Source organism: Sparus aurata, chromosome 11, assembly GCF_900880675.1.
Source record: "Sparus aurata chromosome 11, fSpaAur1.1, whole genome shotgun sequence".
NCBI classification, from domain to species: domain Eukaryota; kingdom Metazoa; phylum Chordata; class Actinopteri; order Spariformes; family Sparidae; genus Sparus; species Sparus aurata.
Window position 1 is genome coordinate 16,660,743 of NC_044197.1, and position 23,123 is coordinate 16,683,865.

The following is a 23,123-nucleotide window of genomic DNA, read 5'->3' on the forward strand; positions in this document are numbered from 1 at the left end:
TCAGCCTTGTTCACCTGCCAGGTGAGACCAGAGCAACACTCAGTCCTCAGAGCTAATCCCGCTCCGCACGGTGCGACTGCCGGGCAGCTCCTTCAGTCGTTCTCAGGCCGTTTGAAGGTTTGATGACACCGGCCAGGACAGGTGAGTTAACTCACCTGTGAATACATGTTGTTCTGTTTTGTGTGCAGCAGTAATGCATCGCTGTTGCGAACGAGCAGTGTTGCCGGTGATGATCGCATGTCAGCGTCTTCTTTTTCAGCTTTCAGAGGGGAAACACCTGTTGCAGCTGGCCGGTGCCCAGCGTTGCACACAGGGATGAGACCAAGTTTAAGCCCGAGTTTGAATAAAATTTTGCTTGCATTGTTGGATTATTGTGTGTATTCTGTGACACGGCGCGAGTGTGACGAAACGTGTGTGAGACATTTCCACCAACACGCCAGCTACACCGCTGCCTCAGCCCGCCAGGTGACCTCTGGTTTTTCTCTTCGCAGTATCACCTCACAGTGTTTTCTGTTACCCGCTCAGCTGGAAACTTTGCCTGGGAATTTGTGTGCACAACTTTTTTCAGTCATTGTTTCTGGTCGTGTGTGTAATGTGCATCCAAGGCCAAACAGGAGGCACCACATCGAGGATGGATGCGTTGTTTTTGTTGCTTCATTTATTGGACATTTCAGTTGTAGAAGGTCATTGAGTCAAGTTTTCTCTTGATGCAACATAGAAAAAAGAAAATCTTGGACATTTTGTTGGGGGTGGGGCTCATGCTTAGCTGATTGCTGTAGATTTCAAGGTGGAGGCGCCATAAAATATCTGATGTTTTGTAAATGGATGACAACCTGAGGCACTGCAACACATTTTTGCACCATCACTGTAGAATTGGTCTGTGAAAGCAGCATCGCAGCAAATTCTTAGTAGGCGTCGTGTCCTAAGCTTCCTTTTTTAAAATAATAGATACCCAAGCAGAGGCTCACCTGGGAGCGGATTTCACAATAGGTGCCACAATTTCACCAGACGCTACAGCCAGCAGTTACAGTACGTTCCTGGTTATGGATGTGTATTCTTCAGCAGTTTGGTTGTGACATATCCCACAGAGGGCACGGCAGCGGTGTTACCACACGCAGACGAGGCATCAGTATGTCAGGTATGTTGGTGAACCAGATCTGCTCAGCAGTTCTCGGAGGGATGGGTGTAACTCTGTTCTCCTTCCGAGAGAGTGGCATGATTGATTATTAAATGCGCTGCCAATAAAAGACGAGCCGCCGCTGACAGGAAGCGCTGCGCACGAGGAAATGGGGGGGGGAAAAAAAACACTGCGCGCACGACTTGAGTTTAGGGGGGGAAAGAATTTGCATCAGATTTAAGTGTTTTGTGGTGTTGCAGATTAGCTCATGCTTTCAGTGAATGTATGATTGTGTTTTTGTTCTGATGAAAATAAACCTGAGAGAACCTGACGCTCGTTCAGCAGTTATTCTACTGTTTACAGAACAGGTTGGTTGTCTTGTCTTACAGCCTGTGTTGGTGAAGTCAATATTAGCACGGACAAACAGCTGGAGGTCAAACAGCCTTCCTCACACTCTGTTCCCTTTCATGTCGTATTTTGAGTCGACTTGCTTGAATATTGTCCAACAGACGAGAGACACGTTATGAAACATTCAGAGCGAATGTGACAGGAAAGAGTTGGCGCAGAGGATAAAAAGTCAGCTCGTTTTGTCAGGCTTCAAACCTGTCGCACAGGTCGGAATGTCTCATCTTGTGATACATGGTTAAGAGACATTCTGGCCCTCAAAGAAATCACCTTATAGAAACCTGAGTGTGTTTTTCTTCAGGGTTATTTCGGGACTAGACCTTTCTTCGAGTGTTTCAGTGACTTAATGAATGCGAGTCAGATTCATAAACAGTGGAAATGCCGATACACTTTATTACATTTTGAGATGCTATAGGTAAAAGCAACTTGTTAATTCATTTTACTTAAAAAAAAAAGAAAAAAGTTCCGTTACAGCAAGTTCCAGCACACACACACGTGTTGGATCATGATTGGTAGATTGCATACAAGCCCTGGACTAAAGAAAATTAAAAACGTTAACACTTGATGTTTTTTTTCCGATGTAGACAGCACTCGATTCCAAAGTAATATCTGACGCACAACATCCACAAATACACAAAGACGCATCCTGATCAGTTTTCTACACTTTTCATTTGTCAACATGGCCACAGGGTGGCGCTCTCACCAAAGAATAAATTAAGAGTCCCATCTTGGCGGGTGTGGCAGCTCTGCTACAACCACAGCAACTCTAGAAGCTTTCCCCATTATCAAGTCCCTGAAAAAATTACAAACGTATGGCACAAATCTCATCTGGTCAACAGCAATAAGCACATTATTATTCAATAACACCTGCAGGTTTGTCCTCGTCAACAAACACATTTCACACTGCTAATTTTCTCTGGACATGGAGGGAATCACTTCGGAAGCAATTCAGGATCTTCTATTACAACATGAGAACCTGAAAGCAGCCCTGGATGTTCACTAAAGTGAAGTGAATCACTTTATGGCCAAACATTAAGATTTTCCATGAACTCAAAAGTCTGAATGTGCTTTTAATTTTTTCTTTATCATTCTTATTCAATATGAACAGAAAGTATTGTATCTTAGAACAGTAAAAACACTAAAATAGGTCCCTTTGAGCAGTGATTTATAATTTACATCCTGTGATCATGTGACTGCTTTCCCTCCATCCAACTGCATGACTATTGTGGGAATGTTTGCTTTTTCTGCAGGCAGGAAGTAATGTCTGCCTTCGAGTTTGAGACAAAGAGAAGAGGACTGGAAGTGATGGCAGGAAAGCTTGAGGGAACGGAAAATTAACAGAACAATCTGAGGAAAAATCAATAAAATATTATATAAAAAATAAAATATAAGGCTCCCTTTTCTGAGCAAAGATAACCAGCGGGACACAAGATAAAGGGACTGAAGAGAGGATCTTGTATTTTCCACAATGGGGAACATGATTTGGTAACACAAGTAAAAACAAAAAAAACAAAAAAGGGATATTTACATTCAAATAAAACAAAACATAACATTTTCAACCGCACAATGTCTGTGCGTTAAGCACAAGCATGAACACAGACAAGCAATGTACATGCATTTCATTTTGGTACTGGTTCTTTTATGGTCCAGTTTTGGTTCGTAAATGACAAGCCGATATGAAATTGTGGCAGAAAAGTGATACATAGTACAGTAGTATATAAGCTTCATTCACAAAAAGAAGACTATTTACTTTTTGTGGCTTTAGCCCTTTCTGACGATAAAGAAGGAGCCAGATCATTTACAGCTGAAATGCATGTACACAGTTGTATACTTTCAGTAAGCATGCACATAGAAACAATGAGTCTTACACAGAATATCATCCACCCGCTTTCAGTTTGGGTGATGGGGTAAAAAAAGAAAAAAAAGAAAGAAAAGAAAGTGCCACGCACAAGCAGAGAGAAGACGACAGCCAATTAAATGTCCATGGGTCATCACAAAGCTCCACCTCCCTCTGCATGGGAACAAGGTGGAAAACACGTCGGAGCCAAAACCACCAGCATCTTGATAAAGGCTTATTTCATGTGTTTTGTGTGAATACAGCAACAGAAAGGTTTCCCTCCAGAGTCAAACGCTGTGTGGAACGGGCCTGTGTGGCCTCGTTGCACGGCGTGACAAGAGAACAGAACTGCAGCAGGGGTGTAAAAAGCAGCTGCCATGTTGGTACCTAAGACACTGTAGCAGCCATGTTGGCGCAGACAGGCACGTCCTATGAGGAGTCATGAGGAAATCGGAGATTGCATGGTTATATCCAGCGGAGGCCTTGAGCCCTTGTGACGGCATGGTCCACCGATGGGACGAACATCAGCACGCGACGACCGCAGCAGGTTAGGAGGCGGTTCCTTGATTTCAACAGTTAAGACCAGGGGAGTTTATGTCACATGGTGCAGATTTTAGCTTGTCTTGATGTTGAGTCAGTTAAAAAGAAATAATGATTTGAAATCACAATAAAAAAAGGATGAGGATGATGAGGATGAGGGTGAGGATGATGATGACGACGACGACGACGACGACTACTGTGGTTCCAGCACTCAGAGACCCATGTCTTTAACTCTGGGCCAAACTTTGGAGGGTATAAGAAAAAAAAACATCCCATTGCCAACTCAGTAGATTGTCCCAAGGCTTTTGGTCAAAAGAGTGCGAATGGTTGAGAACAAAAAGATAAATAATAAAAATAAGAGGACGAAGGAGGACTGACAACATGTCTGCACATGGTAGAGAGCCTGAGTCACCGCTTGTAATAGGCACCTGGAAAAGATAGAAGAGACAGAGATCCATCAGCAGCTTCATACGTCACACTGCAATTTCAGTTCTATTGGCCTTTTGGTGTTTTTGCGCTGCACTTTTTGAGACATCGTTTTTTCTTTTTGGAGGTCATGAATTTATTTCTGCTGATTATGTGAGCTACCCTTCTAGTTATATGAAACAAGGACTGTTAGTGTTTGAATAAAAATACATCAATTCCCAGAAACTAGGATACCAGGTGTATAAAACAGCATTTTAAAAGCGCTCATCAACTTAAAATGGACTAATTATGCCTGCGATAACTGCAGTAGGAACATTTTCTAGAAGTATAATTAAGCAATAAAATAGTTTCAGCCATTTAAATGTAAGGATTTGCTGCTTGTCTGTGTCACTGGTGATAGAAAATGTTGAGTGGGTTTTGGACTGTTATTTTTCATCACCAAGTCAAAAGAAGTTTATAAAAACAAAATATAAGAATAGAAATCCAACATGTGACAAATATATGTACGTATCTAATATGCTAAACATTTTACGTGATCAGGTTAACGATATGCAATGTGTCGCTTATATGTAATAATGAAAAACACACCAATGTTGTCCTTAAACAAAAGTAATTAATTAAATATACGTTATGTGAGGATGGACTAAGTGCAGCCACTCTGTCACATGAACTACATACCTTTGTAAGCAGCCTCAGGTCTGGCAGGAGCCCGAGGGGGAACAGGATGATCCGAGTAGCCGTAGCCAGAGTTCACATTCTCATAATCGTGAGCTCGAGGCTGAGGAGGCCTGAGACAGACGGAGAGAGGGCGGGGGGGGGGGGGGGGGGGGGGGGGGGGGGGGAAGGAAAAATTAATGACATTTCTGCTCCTCGACTGAGTGGAAATATTTGGTTTTAAGAAGTATTCTTGCCGAGTGTTGGTACCTGGCAGGCTTATTGTGGTTCCTCTGCCTCTGGTAATCATACTCGTCTCGTGTCCTGGGCCGGACGACTTCCTCCGAGTTTGGCTGGAAATCAAAAATAAATTATAGTCCCTACAATTATGGTTCTAGTACCACAGTGGAAATACACTTTGTTTTTTATAAAATAAAGTCACAGGCCGCAAAAATATTTCACCCCAAAGCACACAATTTAAAATGAGTATGGTTAAAGAAAATTACCCTGTAGTCTCCCTCTTGCCGCCTCCTTTCCATCGCCATCCTCTCCATGGCCAACCTCTCCCTCTCTCGCTCCTTCTCTTTCTCCCGCTCTCTCTCGTGGTCCCGTTCTCGATTCTTTTTGTATTCCTTCTTCTCTTGTTCCATCATGAGCCGGGCGATTTCCTGCAAGACAACGAGACATCACACACCTCAGGAGCTGACATGATTCTATCAGTTGGTGACACGTTCTGAAAACACCCTGTTTACATTCAGTGTGATGTCACGAATACAGAAGTAGGTTTCTTCTTCTAAACATTATTTAGGCAGAAGGAGTGTGGTTCAGACATAGCTTTATACACTCAAGGTTAGATGATAAAAAAACAGAGCTCAGGAAATGTAGGATATAAAAAGAGGTCAGACAGTATAAGTAAAGTTTCCAGACTTCTGCCCACTCACCTCATCCTGCGCCACTTGGGCTGCACGCACATGCAACTTGCTCGCCTGAAACCAGACAACAAACAAAAAAGTCACATTTTCCCCAGAGCTGGAACACATTGTTCTGACATTATATAACATAGGAAATGACTGAGATTGAGGCCTTTCAGTATGTTTTTTTGACCTTCTGGCTTCAAGTCAAGTACAGCAAAGGCCGAGTGTATTGCTTTATCATATCCTACTCTAGCACATACAGAACTCCCTCCAGATATGGAAGCTGTTGCAGTAGCAATGTTTACTGAAGTTGGCTTTAAGTAAAAGCAGACATCACACAGTTTGATTTATCTTAACAAACATCTTAGAATTTTTTTTATTTCCGAATCGTTTGATAAAATGAAGCAGTTCATGTTATGCACTGAAACCTTATTCTATAGAAATCTGAACAATGCCTATTATTTTTAGTATCAGATTTACTGTTATTTAGCTGACTTGACACAATTGAGCATCATACAGAAGCTGGGTGTTAGGCTTAATTCAGACATTGTCACTATTAGCACAGGATTGTTCATGTATGGGAGATAAAAGTGGGAGTGTCATTGTTTGGTCCATGAACTTCGCCTGCATTGCTCCAGCTCTCCGGCTCCTGACGTTGGAGCAACAACTCTTTCAGATGGGTTTTCTCCATCTGTAAGGAGTATTTCTTCTCCCCTGGTGGTTGAATCTCCCGGCTTTATTGTTGTTTGAGTCACCAAGCAACATTATAGAAACTTAGAGCAATTTGGCGGACAGCTAAATGTTTGTGCATTTGTCTTTTTTTGGCTAAAAATGATGATGCCTGATTTGGTCTGAATGAGCTCTTGCTCTTTATAGCCTTCAGTCATATGGGCGGCTGTGGCTCAGGAGGTAGAGTGGTCGACTACCAATTGGGCAAGAAACTGAACTTTAGGTTGGACTTTGTATACAGTATCTAATGTCTGCACTTTAACATGTTCAGTAAGACATTTTGAAATCTTACATTAGCCGTTTAATGGAGGAAGAGTTGTTAAATGTACAAAAATTTATCATATCTTCAACACATGATACCGTATGCTTTATCGGTTGTTTAAATTGATTTCAGTCATGTGCATAAAACTATTCACTTTTCTTCAGCACAAAAGACCCCAACAAAATGTAACACTTCTCTGCCTTCCTTACTCACTTTGATTTCCTCCTCTTGCAGTTTTCTGGCCACCTCCATGTCCTTCAGCTCCAGCTCACGGAGATCAAGGTTTGTCAGCCCCTTGGTGGCCTCGCTCAGTTTGAACTCAGTTTCTGCTACTACCGCTCCACTCCCTTTGTGCACTATACGCCCTGCGGATGTCAGCACATTACAGGAACAATAGATTAGGACTGCAACTAACAATCATTTTGATTAGTGAATTATCTGTTAATTGTTTTCTCATCTAGTTCTTAGTCTTTTTAATAAAAAAAAACAACTTATAACATTTTTTTTTCATTTACAAATCAGAGCTTTTGTTTTTTCATATTTATTGTGATAAATTACATAATCAAGAATTAAAATGATCAAAACATTTTTTTGGTTTGATTGTTGGATTAAAGCCATTAGGCACCTGAAAGGGCTGCATTGCATCTTTGCTGCGTTTTGTTGAATGTTTTGAGATAAGATAATAAAGCCAGCTCACCAGCCCTGAAGCCCTCTGTGAATGCCAAAACTTTAACCCATCAAAATCCACAGAGCTATTCTACTACAAAATCACAGCAAACGTTTAAAGGCTCAGCACGTTTTGATCTTTGCCTTGCTCAATGCAACAAGCAGCCAGCAACCCCCACATCACAACAGCAACAGATTGAACCATTTCAGACATTTAAAACCATATCAGTCATGAGAAATTACCGTGAAATCACTGCTGTGCTCATCAGAAGAGAAAATTAGTGTTTTCATTAGTGATTGCGATTTTAGATCAACCCACCACCTGACATTGACACAGCAAAGAAAGCAAATCCAGCACACCACACAAACACCCCCGCAGAGCCCAGAGGGGAGCTCAGGGTGGTACCTGTCTCTTCGTCGGGGTGAGTGTCACTCCGTTTTCTGCTGGGACCCTCCCACTGTCTGTTGTCCCCTCTCCCTTCGTTGCTCCTGAGCTCCTCAAACACCTCTTCAGCGCCTGAGTGGACGCGCTGCCGGCCCCTCGCCCTCCTTTCCCTCTCACCATCATCCCACTCCTCCTCCAAAGAAGCCCTGCCCTCCCTCGGCCAGTCTCTGCTGGGCCTCGGATCTTCTTCAAGTCCCCTCTCCATGCTCCTGGCTCTCGCTCGTTGTCTGCCTCTCTCGTTCTCCTTCTGTCTCTGCCTCTCTGTTTCTCTGTATCTGTCCCCACTCTGTACTCTGTCTCTGGATCTTTCCCTGTGTCTTCTCTCTCGCCTTCTATAGTCCTGCTCCCTGTCTTTCCTCTGGTCTTTTACCATCTGCCTCTCCGATTCAATGCCTCTTCCCTGAACTCTGTCCCGTTGGCTGTCCCTGTCCCTCTCCCAATCCTTGTCTCTATCTATGGGGCTCTGCGGTGGAGCTGGTCTGGCTGGTCTCTCCTTCCTCCTCACTACTGTCTCTGGTTCCTCTCCCCATGGGCCCCTTGCTCTGCCAGTCTCTGCGGGCTCATAATCTGGATATCTGTCCCAATGCTTCCCTCTGGAGGGCAGCAGATGCTCTGGGTACGGATCTGCATGCTTGCTCCGCCCTCCTTCTCCCACTAGGTAGTGCTCAGGGTATCTGGAGCGGCTGTGGGGTGCCGCTGGGTCCTGTCTTGGGTACCTGCTCCTTTTGGGCTCTACGGAGCTATAATCTGGGGAGTAATCACGATGTGAGCTCACTGGAGCATGTGCATCGTAACGGCCTGGGGATGTGGATTTGTGACGGGTGGGTTTGTCTAAGTCAAGGGGTCTTCTCGCAGCAGCTGAACAGGGCAGAGATGAAGGAGTGAGGTCGGGAGGATGACAGCGTGGAGAGAATGATGAAGATGGTGATGGTTGATGAGAACATGGAAACATGAAAAATGACACACAGGAATTACATACGCTAAGATGGTTAGTAAGCACCGAGTTAGACAGCACCTGTGAGGAGAGGGATGGACAAAAGATAAAGTGCTGCAGATATAAAGAGGGTAGGTGCCCAAAATGTCCAGAGATGTTATTACTGCAGGAAAAGAACAACATGTTCCTTTAAGAACACCTGCCTGCTGGGAGTTGGCCTGTGACTGACAAAAGTTTGAATGAAAACAAATGAGCTGAAAAGCACATTGAGAAAGCACACAGCAGAGGCCTGAGGTCTGAGCACTGACAGTCAGCTCAATGGAATTCACTTATCTAACCGGCTGCTTAACGTCTAATCGAGTTGACAGGACTTTGTTGACATTCAAACGTTTGAAAAAAAGAGGCAGGTACAAAGACCTGCTCAGAGTGACCAGGCAGGTAAAATATACTTTCCCATCTTTATCTCACAGTTTTTTTCACAGATGTGTATCTGTTAAGCGCAGACAGGTTCTGCCCACACAGTGGTTTGTGAGCAACTGTAATCCACTGGATTAAGACAAACACAGCCAGCAGCATCTAATTTCCTGGGAGGAGCAGCCAATTACATGACTACTGATGAAAAGCAACATGAGGATATACAAAAAATAAATACTGGGATTGAGATTTGTAATGCAACACCCTACTATGAATTGACAAAAAGGCATTCTTTTAGAATCTGAAAAACTGAACACTTTCGTGCACAGTCACCATCTCTAACCTGCATAAAATGTATCTGTACTCACTGTGACGACAGTCTCTTACAGCATTAGCTGCAGGGTAAACAAAGGTGCTGAATCTTTGTTCTACTGTGTACATTCACACTGCCACAGTTGTACGCACGCACGCACGCACGCATGCACGCGCGCACGCGCGCACACACACACACACACACACACACACACACACACACACACACAGACACACACAGACACACACAGACACACAGACACACAGACACACACACTCAGTAGGGATGTTACAGGCAGGTGTGTTGTTACAGAAGACAACACAGCAAACGGAGTGAGCTTGGCAGTGGCACAAATATTTGAGCATAAAGAGAGCAGTCAGCATCAGCAAGGACGTACTGTAGCTTCATCCAGCCCACCAGCAGGTGATCCATACAGACACAACAGGACAGGTAGACTGACAGCTGGAGATATTTGTTCAGACGTGCTTAGTCATAGTCACTGTAGTCTATCCTCTCTCTGTCCTGTAATGCATATTTAACTTAGGACATCCAGAGAGCAAAAGGGGTGGAAAGACCCAAAAGCCCCGTTTTAAACAAAACAGTGCTCTGATTGTTCAAGTAAATACGAAATACACGTTTTCCAAGTATATTTGTAAATATACATGTATTTAGAGCTGCAACTAACAATCACTTTCATGACATATCAAGTAAACATTTAGTTTATCAAATGAAAACTCACAAAAATGCTCATCATAATTTCCCAGAGCCCGCAGTGAATGAACGGTCCAAACTCTCAGTCTAAGACTCTTCATTTGTCATAATGACGATGAAAAGCAGCAATACCTTACATTTTAGAAGCGTTTACTGTAAACCTGCAATTCCAACGTGTAGATGAGGCAGAATCAACTCTGATCTGAATGTGAATCGTCTACACTGGCTAGTTGATTCAGAGCAAGACTTTACAAACAACACAAAGAAGAATGAGCCACAGTTTGTGTTTCAGTAGAAAGCGATCAACCCTCCAGTGGGATGAATCATGCAGGGTGCTGTGTGCATGAAAAGACTTGAAACAGATTCCAATTCAAGACGTTGATAGTGCTCAAAAATATGTTATGGAAGCAAACAAACACAGATTTGTGGACAAGGATGTCTTCAGTGGGTATGTTTTCTACATACATTCATCTCTATCCAACTGGAGATTACTTCTGAACTGATACTAAAGCACATTTAAGCTGCATCTTAAAACTGGAGCACTCAACCCATTCACAGAGGTGTTTGCTCTTGAATGGGAGTGAAATGACAAATAACGTCTCCGTGGAAACATGTTGGGTTCCTTTCAAGGTCAATTATGAGCTTATAAATGCATTCCAAAACCTTCGCTTCATGTCAGCAACAGTCTCATGAGCTGTGCGGCATCAAAAGCACATCCACACACACTCAGAGCTGGAAGAAAATCCCAGCCCACGGAAGAGGACCGTTCCTTCCCATGTCCTCACACACATACACACATTAAAAGTCACAAACACAAACTAAGAAAGAGACAGAGGAACAGCCAAACAAACATGAACCCGTTGTGCTCTACCCACCTCCATGATCCTCAAAGTACTCCTCGTCGAAGTTCGCTTCCAGCTGCTTCTGTCGCTTCCTTTCCTCTTTCATCTCCTTCTCCTGCAGCTTGCGAGCGATGGCCTACAAGCAAACAAACATGGCCACAGTAAACACGCTGTCCCACATGAATACAAACAAGTCTCCATTTGGGTTGCTCTGTAACAAATATGTCACTGGGTTTTGTTTTTCCTCTGCCAGTCAGCGTCAATTCAAACATGTCAGATTACAGCGGTGAGACGCATCATTCTCTGATTATTCAAACAAGTAACAAAGTGCTGTGGAGCACTTCCTCAGGCCAAATAGTGTCTTTTTTTACAATAAAAATTAGATCAATTGGATGCATCACCTCCTCAATTTAGAGGCAGGAAATGTTAACCCTTTGGAGCAATACATAAGATACTAGAAATGTAAAATAATACACTGTCAGGAATGATGGATGGACCAAAACTAAACCAGAGCCCTTTGTCTTATCTCACTGTGGAGATAAACCACAGACACGGTCAAAAAACATCCAGATTCCGTGCCATCAGAATGTAATTAAATCTCTTCTCTTATGTAGGGCATTTACACATGTGATTAACACAATGAAATACAGGTCGGGTCACTGTGGACGTCATTCAATGACAATGAAGTTGCACAAACAAGGTGATGATTCGAGTACAATGACCCACCCATGACAGCTCAGCGATACTATAAGTCAAATCACTGATGGGTGGCTGCAACTCATTTTGTGCTTAATTGGGCAGAAACATGTGTGTGTGTGTGTGTGTGTGTGTGTGTGTGTGTTTCATACCGCATCCTTCTCTTCCTGCTGTCGCTGTTGTTCTGCCTGTCGGACCAGTTCTTCCTGAATCTCCTGTGCGATCTCATTGTCTTGGCGCTCACTGAGGTCCCCATAGGTCGGCATGTGTTCAAGTGCATATGAAGAGGGGTTTGGAGAACAATCAGATATAAGTGACGGATATATATAAAGACATCTGTTTGCAACCATATAAGTAAGGATGTCGGTGAGATTCTCTACTTCAGGATTCAATTCCAATAAACGGCACACAATCTTGCTCATCTGTTACGTTTCACCATCCCACTGGTTGAACTGTAAGAGAAGTACAGCCCAGTAATACAAATTGTTACAGGTGACCATATTGTTGATAGATTTAAATTTCAGATTATTGAATTTTCTGCAGACCTGATCTTTCCATAGAGAATCACCATGCATCTAAGAATCTTTTTTCCCCCACCATTAAAGATTGTTATAATAGTGTTTAGACAGTAGAAATGACATTGATTTCAATGCTTCTCGTATAAATTCTTCAGTGTCTCCCTTTTGAGCACTTTCTGTTGATGCTTTTGCTGGCATTCTTCTGACCCTTGACCCTTTTATCTCACGCTCAGTGTTTTACCATTAGATTGAAATTTACTCTAGCCTTAATCCAGACTGGATTAATGCAGCAGACTGAGACTTCTCAAGGAAAATGAAGCAGACTGACTTTAACAGAAAATGTAAACATTCCAACGCTGCCAATCTTCATAGATTTTAATCCTGAAAACAATATATTACATATGGATAAACAAGCTGCACAGCAATTTAAAATCATCATGTTACTGCAGAGAAACATGATCAGCTGTGAAGCTACTATCTAACAGTTACGAGAGGCAGAGTGTGTGTTTGCTTCAGGCAGGAGCATGAATATCTTCACTTTGTCTTACTCATCTTTAAATGTTGTGATTTTGAAAACAACACCATAAGCCTTGAGATCATTTCTCTTCTCCGTTTGTATTCATAGACATACATGAGTTTGTAATGCTTTACTTAAAAGACACACTGACAGCTTAACTACATTGGCGCTGCACCTGTTTTTAACCTGAGCAGCCGACAGCTCAGGAAGGCTTAAGCTGGTAAAAGAAAACAGTGTTCCTTCATTATAATGTTCTGAGAAACGAGTGATGCATTCTTCTCCTGCGTGCATGTGTGTGTGTAGTGAGATATCTGAGAGTGGGTGAACATGCAGGGGCATTGGCAAGTGCAGGGTGGATGGCAGTATGAGCTCCCAGCACGACAAGAAGTATTGGCCTGCCTGCATGGATGGTGGAGCATCTGGTCTCTCCCCAGGGGCGCAATCCTGCTGCTGGATTCTTCTGTGTATGTGAGGGTTTGAAGTAGCACTCTCACTAAGCTATGAATTGGCAATTTTATTTTCAATAAAGGGGGAAAGGGGGGGCTCTTGATGCAGCGCTTTATTTGGACTGAAAAAAACGTAGCTATGTTTGTGTGGAAGCTGCATAACTCTGGACGAGCAGCTTGAGCTGATCCAAACCCCTTACAAAACATAATGATACAGCAGAGCTGTGGAGACACCACACAGACCACAAGAATTGTGAATGGTCTGCTTGCGTTTTCCTTCGCGTTTATGCTGCTAGTTACAGCTGCCAATATTCAAGACAGCATTTATCAAACGGAAAACAGGATTTATATTATTCTTCTTTTCAGTCAAGCTGGATATTTTTCTCCTCTAGCAAAGCCTTTACTAGCTAAAATCTTAACTTAAAGTCACTTTAATCTGATTTATACTCCAGTAATCATAGAAAAAAAAGAGTGTTGCACTCTAGCACCAGCTGAGCGTTGACAAGTTTATTTCTGGTGATAAATACAACCAACTCATTTTCAACATCAAAGGGTTAATCCTACACTGAATGGTAAATCAAGTCCTCTCTGGCAGGACTTCTGGATCACCTCGCTGGAGAAGTTTTAGGTACAGGAATTACACTAATCTAAAACAGATGCTATTGCATATGTCCACAGCTACCACTGCAAAGGATTGTGATGATTGCTTGAGGCCTTTGAGTGGCAACAGGCATTTAATTTAGGAAGTTAGGCCAAATTAAACCAATACAGATTCATCATTCTGCACATAAAATAAACAACAAGATAAGAGCTTTCAGGTATATCCTGAATCTGTACTGAACCCTAACTAGTACAGACAACTACATTTCTAATAGACATGTCTCCTCTTTATAGGTCGCCTTCACGCGTCCTAACAACTTGTGTGTATGTCTATGTGTGTGTGTGTGTGTGTGTGTGTGTGTGTGTTATTGACAATTTCTTCCATTGGAATTTTGCTTTGATATAAGCATGTATACAATAACTGTGTGTGTGACTGTTGGTGTGTGTGAGAGAGACATACAGCTCAACAAACTGTTTCTGGCTCTGGACCTTGGCCCTCTTATCCTCCTCCTCCTGCAGCTTCTTGGCCACCTGCAGGTCCTTCTGCACCAGACGACTCTTATTGACGTTGGACGCCAAGTGGCTCTCAACTGTGGACACAAACACATATAAGCACTGCTCTTAAATCTGTGTACACACAAACTGGCTGCCTGGACATTGCTAGTGGATGAAGTGATGGCAAGTTTATTTACAGATCCACGCTTTCTTGATGTTTTTCTCTCTCAGGGGCAGTAGTTTTGTTTGGATGGTCTGCAGAGAAGACTAACGTCGAGGATGCAGACGCTTCTGTCTCTGCCAATAAACAGAGGGTGCTCTTAGTCACTGAGAAATGAATGTTCGCAGCTGAGGTGCCATTCCAAGGTTGTGTGATGGCACGTTGTGGGCCGTAACAGATGATAAATCCTGCTTGCTGACGCACTCCCGCCACTTGGAGAGCACGGAGAGCATCACTCACTCCCTCAGCTCTCTTTCACCTGCCTATCGATCTGCTTCCAGCTATCGTGTGTAAAGGACCGAATTACGTTTGGCAATTTTCTTGTGACAAGCTCCATAAAGTTTCTGCTTTCTGACTGGTGGGATTGAAAGAGGAAACTGTGAGTCACATCTGTGGCAACTTGATAACAAGTCAAGGGGTTGACATTGATTTTTTTTTTTGGATGACGCTGATCAATTGTTTCAGTTTACGATACCGTACAAGAAAACATTTGAAGGCAAAACTGATGTCACAGCCCAAGATAAGGCAATCATTAATCCAGTGCCACGTTTTTTATTGCTTCATCTTTCAAGGCAGCAAAACAATGAAAAACATGACCGGATACTGTGAAATTGGTTCATTCAACAAACTCAATGATGTCTCAGGTCATTCAGAAAAAAGGGGAGTTAGGGTGAGAAAGCAGAACCGTCTGAAGCTCAGACACATCAGTGTGGAGCTACCCACTGAAACAGAGAAAACACTTTGCAGAGACTAAGGCGCCTAGTGCTGACACAGCCATAAAGAAATAATTCCCATGGGACATTTGGATGCTTCAGTGTTCTGTATGTTCAACATTTTGAACGAAAATGAAAGCCAGCTGTAACTCTACATTAACTTGAACTAAATGTGTTAAAAAGCACTTTTTATAGGATGGCCATCTGTCGATACGATCCAGGGAAAAAAAAAAGACAACTTTGAGCAGCATTCTCCTCAGTGACTTCCAGGGTCAAAGGTCAAACAAATGTTTTGCCAGCTCAGGCAGATCAGTTGGTGTAGTGACAAAGGGAGACAATCCTCGGTTATGGATCGCTAAGGCTTTAAAAGGGTAATAACAACACAAGGACAGGCCAGCCAAAACCAAATTAATCACAGCTAAAACACTGCCTAATCTGCAGTTAGGCTATGGCTGGGTGACAACTGGCCTTCTAGCTTACAAAGCCTGCTGCATTTTTTATCCTTTTATGGTGACATAAAGTGACATGTTTACAGAAACTGTAAAACAAACTACTATTCAAAGAAGAAGAAGAAGAAGAAGTGGTTATGTTTCTAAATCTGGGCACACTGAAAACAAAAGCTCATGAAAGAAATCTGAACATTAACTGACTAATTTCCTGCCGTCCCCTAAAGCACTCACCTCTTCCTGTCATTTCATGTACGAGAAGATGTGGTGGCCATTAGCCATTTTTGTCAGGAAGAACCTGTTATGTCTGGGTCTTTGTTTGTCAGTCAGCGCGTTTACATGCACAGCTTAGTCGGATTACAGCCATAGTTCGACTATGCTACTCAACCAGACAACTGCAATTATCCGAGTATACATGCCGTTGAGAAAATCGGATTGGGCCGAAGCATGTCTTACCCTGGTACGCTAGGTGGCGCTGTATCCATTTCAACTAGTGGTAACAGAGACACCTCCGGCTGACCTCTTTACGTCCCCAGCTGCCTCGGCATTCAAGAAACATGGCATACGAAGAGCGAGACGAAGCTACACCTTTGTACATTTCGTATATGGTGTACATAATTACACAAACTAGGTGCACAATGGCGCTCTTTCACGGCCTCGGGAGAGAAATGCCTGCGCAGAACGCAAAATCCGATCCGATCTGATGGAACGTATACATGCAGGAGTAATGCGACTATCAATTGAATAATCTGGGTGCTTTAATTCGACTATGAGAAATCCGATCCGGTCCAGTTTTAGTCAGACTAAGGTGTATACATGCATCTTAAAGAACTAACACAGTAATTCGGTTTTTTCGAGGGTCATGTAAACGCACTAGTGTGTCATGGAAGAATGTGTTCTTTCAAACAAACTCAGCAGAAGATAGTTTAACCTCCAGTGAGTTCCTGAGATTATTTCTACTGGAAACACTTCAGCAGAGGAGAAAACCAAGACTCCGGCTAATTAAACACACATGTGCTTTCATAGAAGAAGCAGCCAATCTAATGACGCATCCAGTGACAAACACAGAGCTAACAAAAACGCTGTACACGCAAAATAATCCGTCTCAGTGCAAACATACAGTGTGTCCTATATAAAAACCTTTGTTAAGCTGTCTGTGCTGTCTAACTGTAGATCCAGATCACAGTCCACTGCATCCTACCACAGCCCTTGACTGATATAGCATTGTTGTGGCATTCTGCACCATTCACAATGTTAACAGTGTGGCTGAAGCGGGGTTTATGTCGGCTTAATCAGGCTGCAGCCACTGACACTGCAGTTTATGCTGTTGATCTGGACACATTTTCCAGAAGGGAGAAATGGATGGTGCTGGACAGCATTCATTTTTCTCTCGGAAAACATCTTTCTTTGTTTGTTCTTTTGCAAAGTAATCATTAAATTACGTTCTATAGGAATGAAGCAGGGCAGCTTGACAAAAAACACCTAGCAGTGACGTGACGGTTCTGATACAGAAACCAATGAGGTTTTTAAAGAGACTGTCTGGAAAAAAGGGAGTGGACCTATCTGGATGAAAAGAATTTAGCAAAGGCAGCTGAGCTTTCTCTGGACCAAAGCAGTTAACAATTAAAGCAGAAAAGAAGGAGACATCCCCATTTTTATAGAAGTACTAGTAAATTGTCTCTTAGGTTGAAAACAGGCAAGCTATTAGGGGACAAATCAGATAAAAAAAAACATACTTTCTTGTTCCTGGAGGTTGTAGGCCAGGCAGTGGTCCTCCAACACAGCAAAGTCTCGGCACACTGCAGAAAGATAAAGAGACCGGAATTGAAAAAGAATACCAATACAGCCCTCTATTGAAAATGTAAAAAAAGCTTCCACTGTTGAATAAATAAAGTCATCATTTTAGCAACCCAGATGTTCGTCCTCATTCACAGTTTCAGATGTTTAACATCCGGCCCATCTGTCTGCACACATGCTTGAACAGAAAAAATAGATGACCCACACCTGCGGACAGGTGGTGGAGTTTAATGGTTTAACTAGAATACACAAGAAGAGAATCGACTATGCAAAGTAGGACAGAGTCTGTTTGTGTTTTTTTATGAACCGACTGGTATGTTTCATAGCAAAATGAATGAAAACCAGCAACATACTTAATATTATGACTTTTTATAAAGTGATGAAAGAATTTGCCCTGTGAGCCCAACAACAGGATATGAGACATTTAAAAACTGTACATCTATAGTTTCTCAGATTAGAAACTGGGATAAACTGTCTGATAAGGAGATATCTTGCTTGTGGGTTGGTTGTTTTCGGACTGCAAAGCCACGAAGTGAAACTGAGAATGAGGAAACATCATTTGCCCTCATCCTTTAAACGCCTCAATAGAGACAGATGTTTGTCAAAAGTTATTTAGAGGTGTTAATGTAGGCCGACAAACGGGCAGTACATGAGTAAAACTCTCCCCCTCGGAAAAAAAACATTTTGTGTATATTAGCAGAAACAGATAAAAAAGCATTTATATTTTGGTCATTCATTATTCAAGTTCAATCATTTTACTCAAGCCCCATCCTAAAACATTATAGGCAACAAATCTAGAAAATCTTATTGTTCCAACAAACCTATTTAACATGGGTCATATTTACTGTAGCAGTTTTTGACAGCAACTTATCTTTTTTTATTCATTTTCCTCTCTTCACATTGCTAACACAGAGCACTAAAACTGTATGGCTTTAATTGTGATCTCACTGATCTCTATATAAAGTATGATCACATTTTTGATGATCACAAGATTTTCTTGGAAGAATCAATATTCTTTTGCTTGTTTTCCCTCTTCACAAATGCCGGCAGACTTTTCATTTACAGTTGCAATATTACAGATACTGCCAAAAAGCTGTGAACATTCTTTCTGGAAACAATTATGCAAACTGCTGTGGGAGGGAAGTTGTCGATACCATCGCCACACATGCATCTGAACTGTTGTGAAATGAGGCAGATAGCTTTTTGGGATCCACCGTTCTTCACATGCTGACAGTTTCCTGTGTAGGAAACTGTAGAAGCGAAGAGGACATCTAAGACCTTTCTCACAACCTCAGCTAATTATGGGTTTGTGGACATTATAGCATAGAATGTACTGTTATGTACCCCATAGCATTTTGCTTCTAGGTTTCAGTCGACATGGATCTGACTGGCCTCTGTTTTGCATGTATTGTCCCACAGTAGGAAAATGTTTTGTTCAGCAGCAGAACTCATGTAAACATCACTGCTTCAAATACAGAAGAATTAAATGAAGGCATGATTTCAACCAGGATGTAGTCATGCAACACTTTGCTCAGTGACCAAAATAAAGAGTCATTTACTGACTCAGACTGTTTCTTTTACTTACTCTTTTTTTATTATTGAGTATTCTAACCATATCATACATAATTTTCAAAGTCATATCAATCCTTTCTTTGACATTAATCTCGAATTTAAAGCTCTTCTCCTCCAAGGTTTCATCACAGAGCCTAGCCACACTCAATAACCTCACATCACCAGGCTCACAGCCCAAACATTACTTCATCCCTATAAAAAATTAATAACCAGCTACGGTCTGTGTGTATTAAAGATTGCACTGAGAAAAAACAGATTATAGGCCAATATTATCAAGAAGCACAAGAAGGCCAGGGACTCAAACGAATGCACAGACGGGTCGTCCAGATTGCTTGGTCGTATTAGATAGAACAAGACTGTGTGAGTAGTTGGGCTGAAACAGATGCTGTGAAGAGAGGGCGAGACCTTGGACAAAACCCCCTCCACCGCCTCAAAGCAGTATGGGATTTGATTAACACAGACCATTTTTCAACCATATGCTTAATCTTCTTAGCCAAGAAACCTGAGATTAATTCTGGCTGGTCGAGTTGTATACGTGAGACATTTTAACCCCCGTTACGATTTGGTGCTGCATGACAGTTCCTTGACAAATGCACCATCTAGCTCTTCAGAACGACATGAAGCAACAAGTGACAGGCGGATTACAGCTGCGAGGCCAAGATTTAAGTTCTCCCGCCATCATTTGATTGCTTTGAGCTTGGCCACACAATGCACCAGCCCATAAGGGTCAGGTGTTTGTGCTTCGTGTGTGCAGTTAAAGCGGTGTGCAACAAGAGCAGATGAGGGATGAAACTGAAACTTTTCCAGCAGCTCTATCCGTCTTTCCCCACTGCAGACTAGCCAAGTAGCGGGAATGCACGTTCCTTCTTCTTCTCTCTCTGACCAGAATACCAAGCATCCTGCTGAGCAGCTGCATCCCTCCCCTTCAAAATCTGCTCCAGAGCATAAAAGACCCTCTTCTCCACCTGTTTTTAGCCTTTTATACATCAATAACAGTGGTCGACACAGTTCTGGGTGTATATAAAAGTTGTAAGAGAAGTGGCTGGTGGCTGTTGCATTTTTCTTTTCTCTCCTATCCTACTGCTCACAAAGTCTTTGAGACTAAGGTTTCAAAGCAGTGTCTGACAGACAAGACACATGCAAAGTGAAGCCAGATATGCCAAACATGAGACTAAAACAGAAGAGAGCATAGGTCACTTTCAAATCACTGTCTATGCAGCTTTCATCAGAACGACATATGCATCTTGAACTACATAGCTCACAGCGGATAAACACCTCCATGTGATCAGCACTGCACTCCTATACTGCATTGACCCACAGCAGTGTCGTGCCAGACTGTGTACATCCCATTGGCCCGCAAAGCTTTTTTACCACAACAGTGAGATAAACATGGAGAGGAACCGAATGAACCAACCTGCTAGAAGAACAATTCTCCTTCTAACCATGAATGAAAACACATTCGATCACAAGAAACCTGGCACGACGCCTGCATCCAGGCTAAGAAGTCTTATAATCAGTGCTGGCCACCTGACTCCTGACGTGCTAGCATCACCTAGCAAGCCGTGCTAACAACCATAATAGAGACACCTGTGTTCGCTCGGCTAACGTTAGCCTCGCTGCTGTCACCTAGCTAGCTATACACCTGTGATGCTAAACATGTAACCAAGCTCGCTTCACATTTAGCCAGGAAATGTATAATGGACGTTACCCTCTTTCACTCCAGGTAGTTTATTCTTGTCGATGCTAACGTTACATTCAGCCATGTTGTCACCGATAATAAGTCACCAAAAAAAAAAAGAAAAGAAAAAAAAACACGTTGACGTTGAATTACACTTCCGCGTTTCTTCCGAAGGTTAACCGCAGGCAGATTGATCGCCTTTCCTCGTACAGCCGATTGATGGTTCAGGTGCTGGACGGCCTTTTTTGATTAGTTTCGGTCGCCACCCTCCCTCGATACGTCTCTGCTGTAATTGCCTTGCAGCTACTCTGCTGAAGCTAGCGTGTCACGGTTTCTACGAGCGTCCCTCCCTCTGATCTCCCCCGCAGCCCGCCAAGCCACACCAGGTATCATACAACTTCCGCTCAGACGTTTCAAAATAAAAGCTTTTAACGGTTGTAAATCCTGATCGATAGATTAGAGTTCATCGCGTAAGATTTTTTTTTTTCCAAATGTCCTCTGCAACTTTAAACAGTTCAAACAGTCCTAAAGATAAATAATCTCATGTGAAATAACCATTTCATTTGGGAGCAGCTGAATATATTGTTTTTTTTGTACATTGTATATTTACATTTAGGGCATTTAGCAGGCACTTTTGACCAACGGATGTATAGTAATTCATACATACATTCATGATGACGGTGGCTGCCATGCAAAGTGCCAACCAGCACATCAGGAACAGTTTGGGGTTCAGTATCTTGCCCAAGGACACTGGCTGTATGTATATAATTATTTATTGTTTCTATATCTGCCCTTGTATTTTGATGGTATTTGTACATGAATGTACCCACTGCTATGATAACCGTATTTCCCCTCGGGTTAATAAAGCTATCTATCTATCTGTCAGTATATCTTATTGAGAAAATGTGTTTTCAAAATCAATTTTAGCATGTCAGGATTTCCCAGTCTTACATTGTACATTGCTAAAATATCTGACAGAAGTTGTGTACGTATGGTAACAGATTACATTTCATGAATTAATCTGTAATAAATTGATGAAAGTTAGCAGTCATCCAGGTCATGGTCATTTTAATCGTGTGTCGTTGGCAACTGTCCACTTACATCTAAAGGAGAACACAAGTTGAAAGTGACGAAAGTCAATCTTTTACACCTAATACACAAATCCATACTACACTTAATATGAATTTATTAAATATATCTAAAGAGGCACATCAGCAGGAATGCGCTCAACTGTAATTTAAGTTTGAAGACGGAATGATCCCACTTCCGGTATGATTCCAGCTCCATGTGGTCCACTTGACGGAGCTCCCTCTGCAAGGTTCAGTGACTGGAGACATCAGATTCTGCAGCTGCAGCTACAGAAGGCTTCGGCGTGAAGCGGATGGGAACGCACCTCCTTGGGCCAAAACTACGGTGTGATGGATGATGATGGCTCGAGGCGGTGCTCGCGGACAATATGCGGGATGAAATTTAAAAACAAACGGAGTGGACTGACTGCACGCGCCTGTTTGTTTGTTTGAATGAAGATGACACCCATTAAGCTCTTCAGTGTAGTGACAGCGCATTACAACCTTTGTCTGTGGTCTCTCTTTTTCATTTACACACACACACACACACACACACACACACACACACACACACACACACACACACACACACGTCATGTGACCAAGAGAGCAGCTGGTATTCTCATTACCTGTATGTTAATGTGTTTGCTCCCTCTAGTGTTCGACATTTTAACGTGCAGGACTGTAAACCCAGCACACATATGCCAGCCTTCTTTAATGAATGCATACATAAATTATAATGAGTTGGTATCAGGGGACCATTCACTGGCCAGTCAGTAGTAACATTAATATATGCGAATGGGATTAACTGCTGAATTAGTCCCAGTGTTTATTGTCCAGTTAGATATCATGGTCCTGAGCTCTTTCATTAGTGATGCAGGAGACTGACTGGGAGTAGGAACAGGATTAGTGACTACACGGCCTTGGCTCACGCATCACAAACATTTCTTACACTAATAGAAACTCAGAACTGGTTCAATTGTCGGCAAAACGCTTTGAACTATTGCTGTATCCTTTAGGTTTCTTAAGGGTTTAGGCTACAATTAAGGCCTTGGTGCATACAGCTGACATTTACTTGTTATGGGCATTAAGAAATACATCTCCTGTGTTGTCGTTGTCTCATGTGCCTCGTCAGTACATTTAATTTTA

At 42.5% G+C, this 23,123-nt stretch overlaps 1 protein-coding gene across 2 annotated transcripts; it reads right to left on the reverse strand.

The window, feature by feature from the left end:
- Window positions 1–1,890: 1,890 nt before the first annotated feature.
- On the reverse strand, window positions 1,891–21,279 carry ccdc50a (coiled-coil domain containing 50a). Of its 2 annotated transcripts, none has more exons than XM_030433692.1 (12): window positions 20,938–21,279; window positions 17,597–17,659; window positions 14,447–14,576; window positions 12,058–12,148; window positions 11,243–11,345; window positions 7,957–8,853; window positions 7,098–7,249; window positions 5,921–5,965; window positions 5,486–5,647; window positions 5,250–5,332; window positions 5,004–5,113; window positions 1,891–4,327 (listed from the first exon to the last, which is right to left on the reverse strand). In XM_030433692.1, exons 1-12 carry the CDS (start codon window positions 20,990–20,992, stop codon window positions 4,308–4,310), a joined length of 1,911 nt encoding a protein of 636 aa, XP_030289552.1. In that variant the 5' UTR covers window positions 20,993–21,279; the 3' UTR covers window positions 1,891–4,307. The 2 variants fall into 2 exon arrangements, with proteins under 2 accessions (XP_030289552.1, XP_030289551.1); XM_030433691.1 differs by having other exon boundaries at window positions 12,058–12,157.
- Between the last annotated feature and the right edge of the window lie 1,844 nt (window positions 21,280–23,123).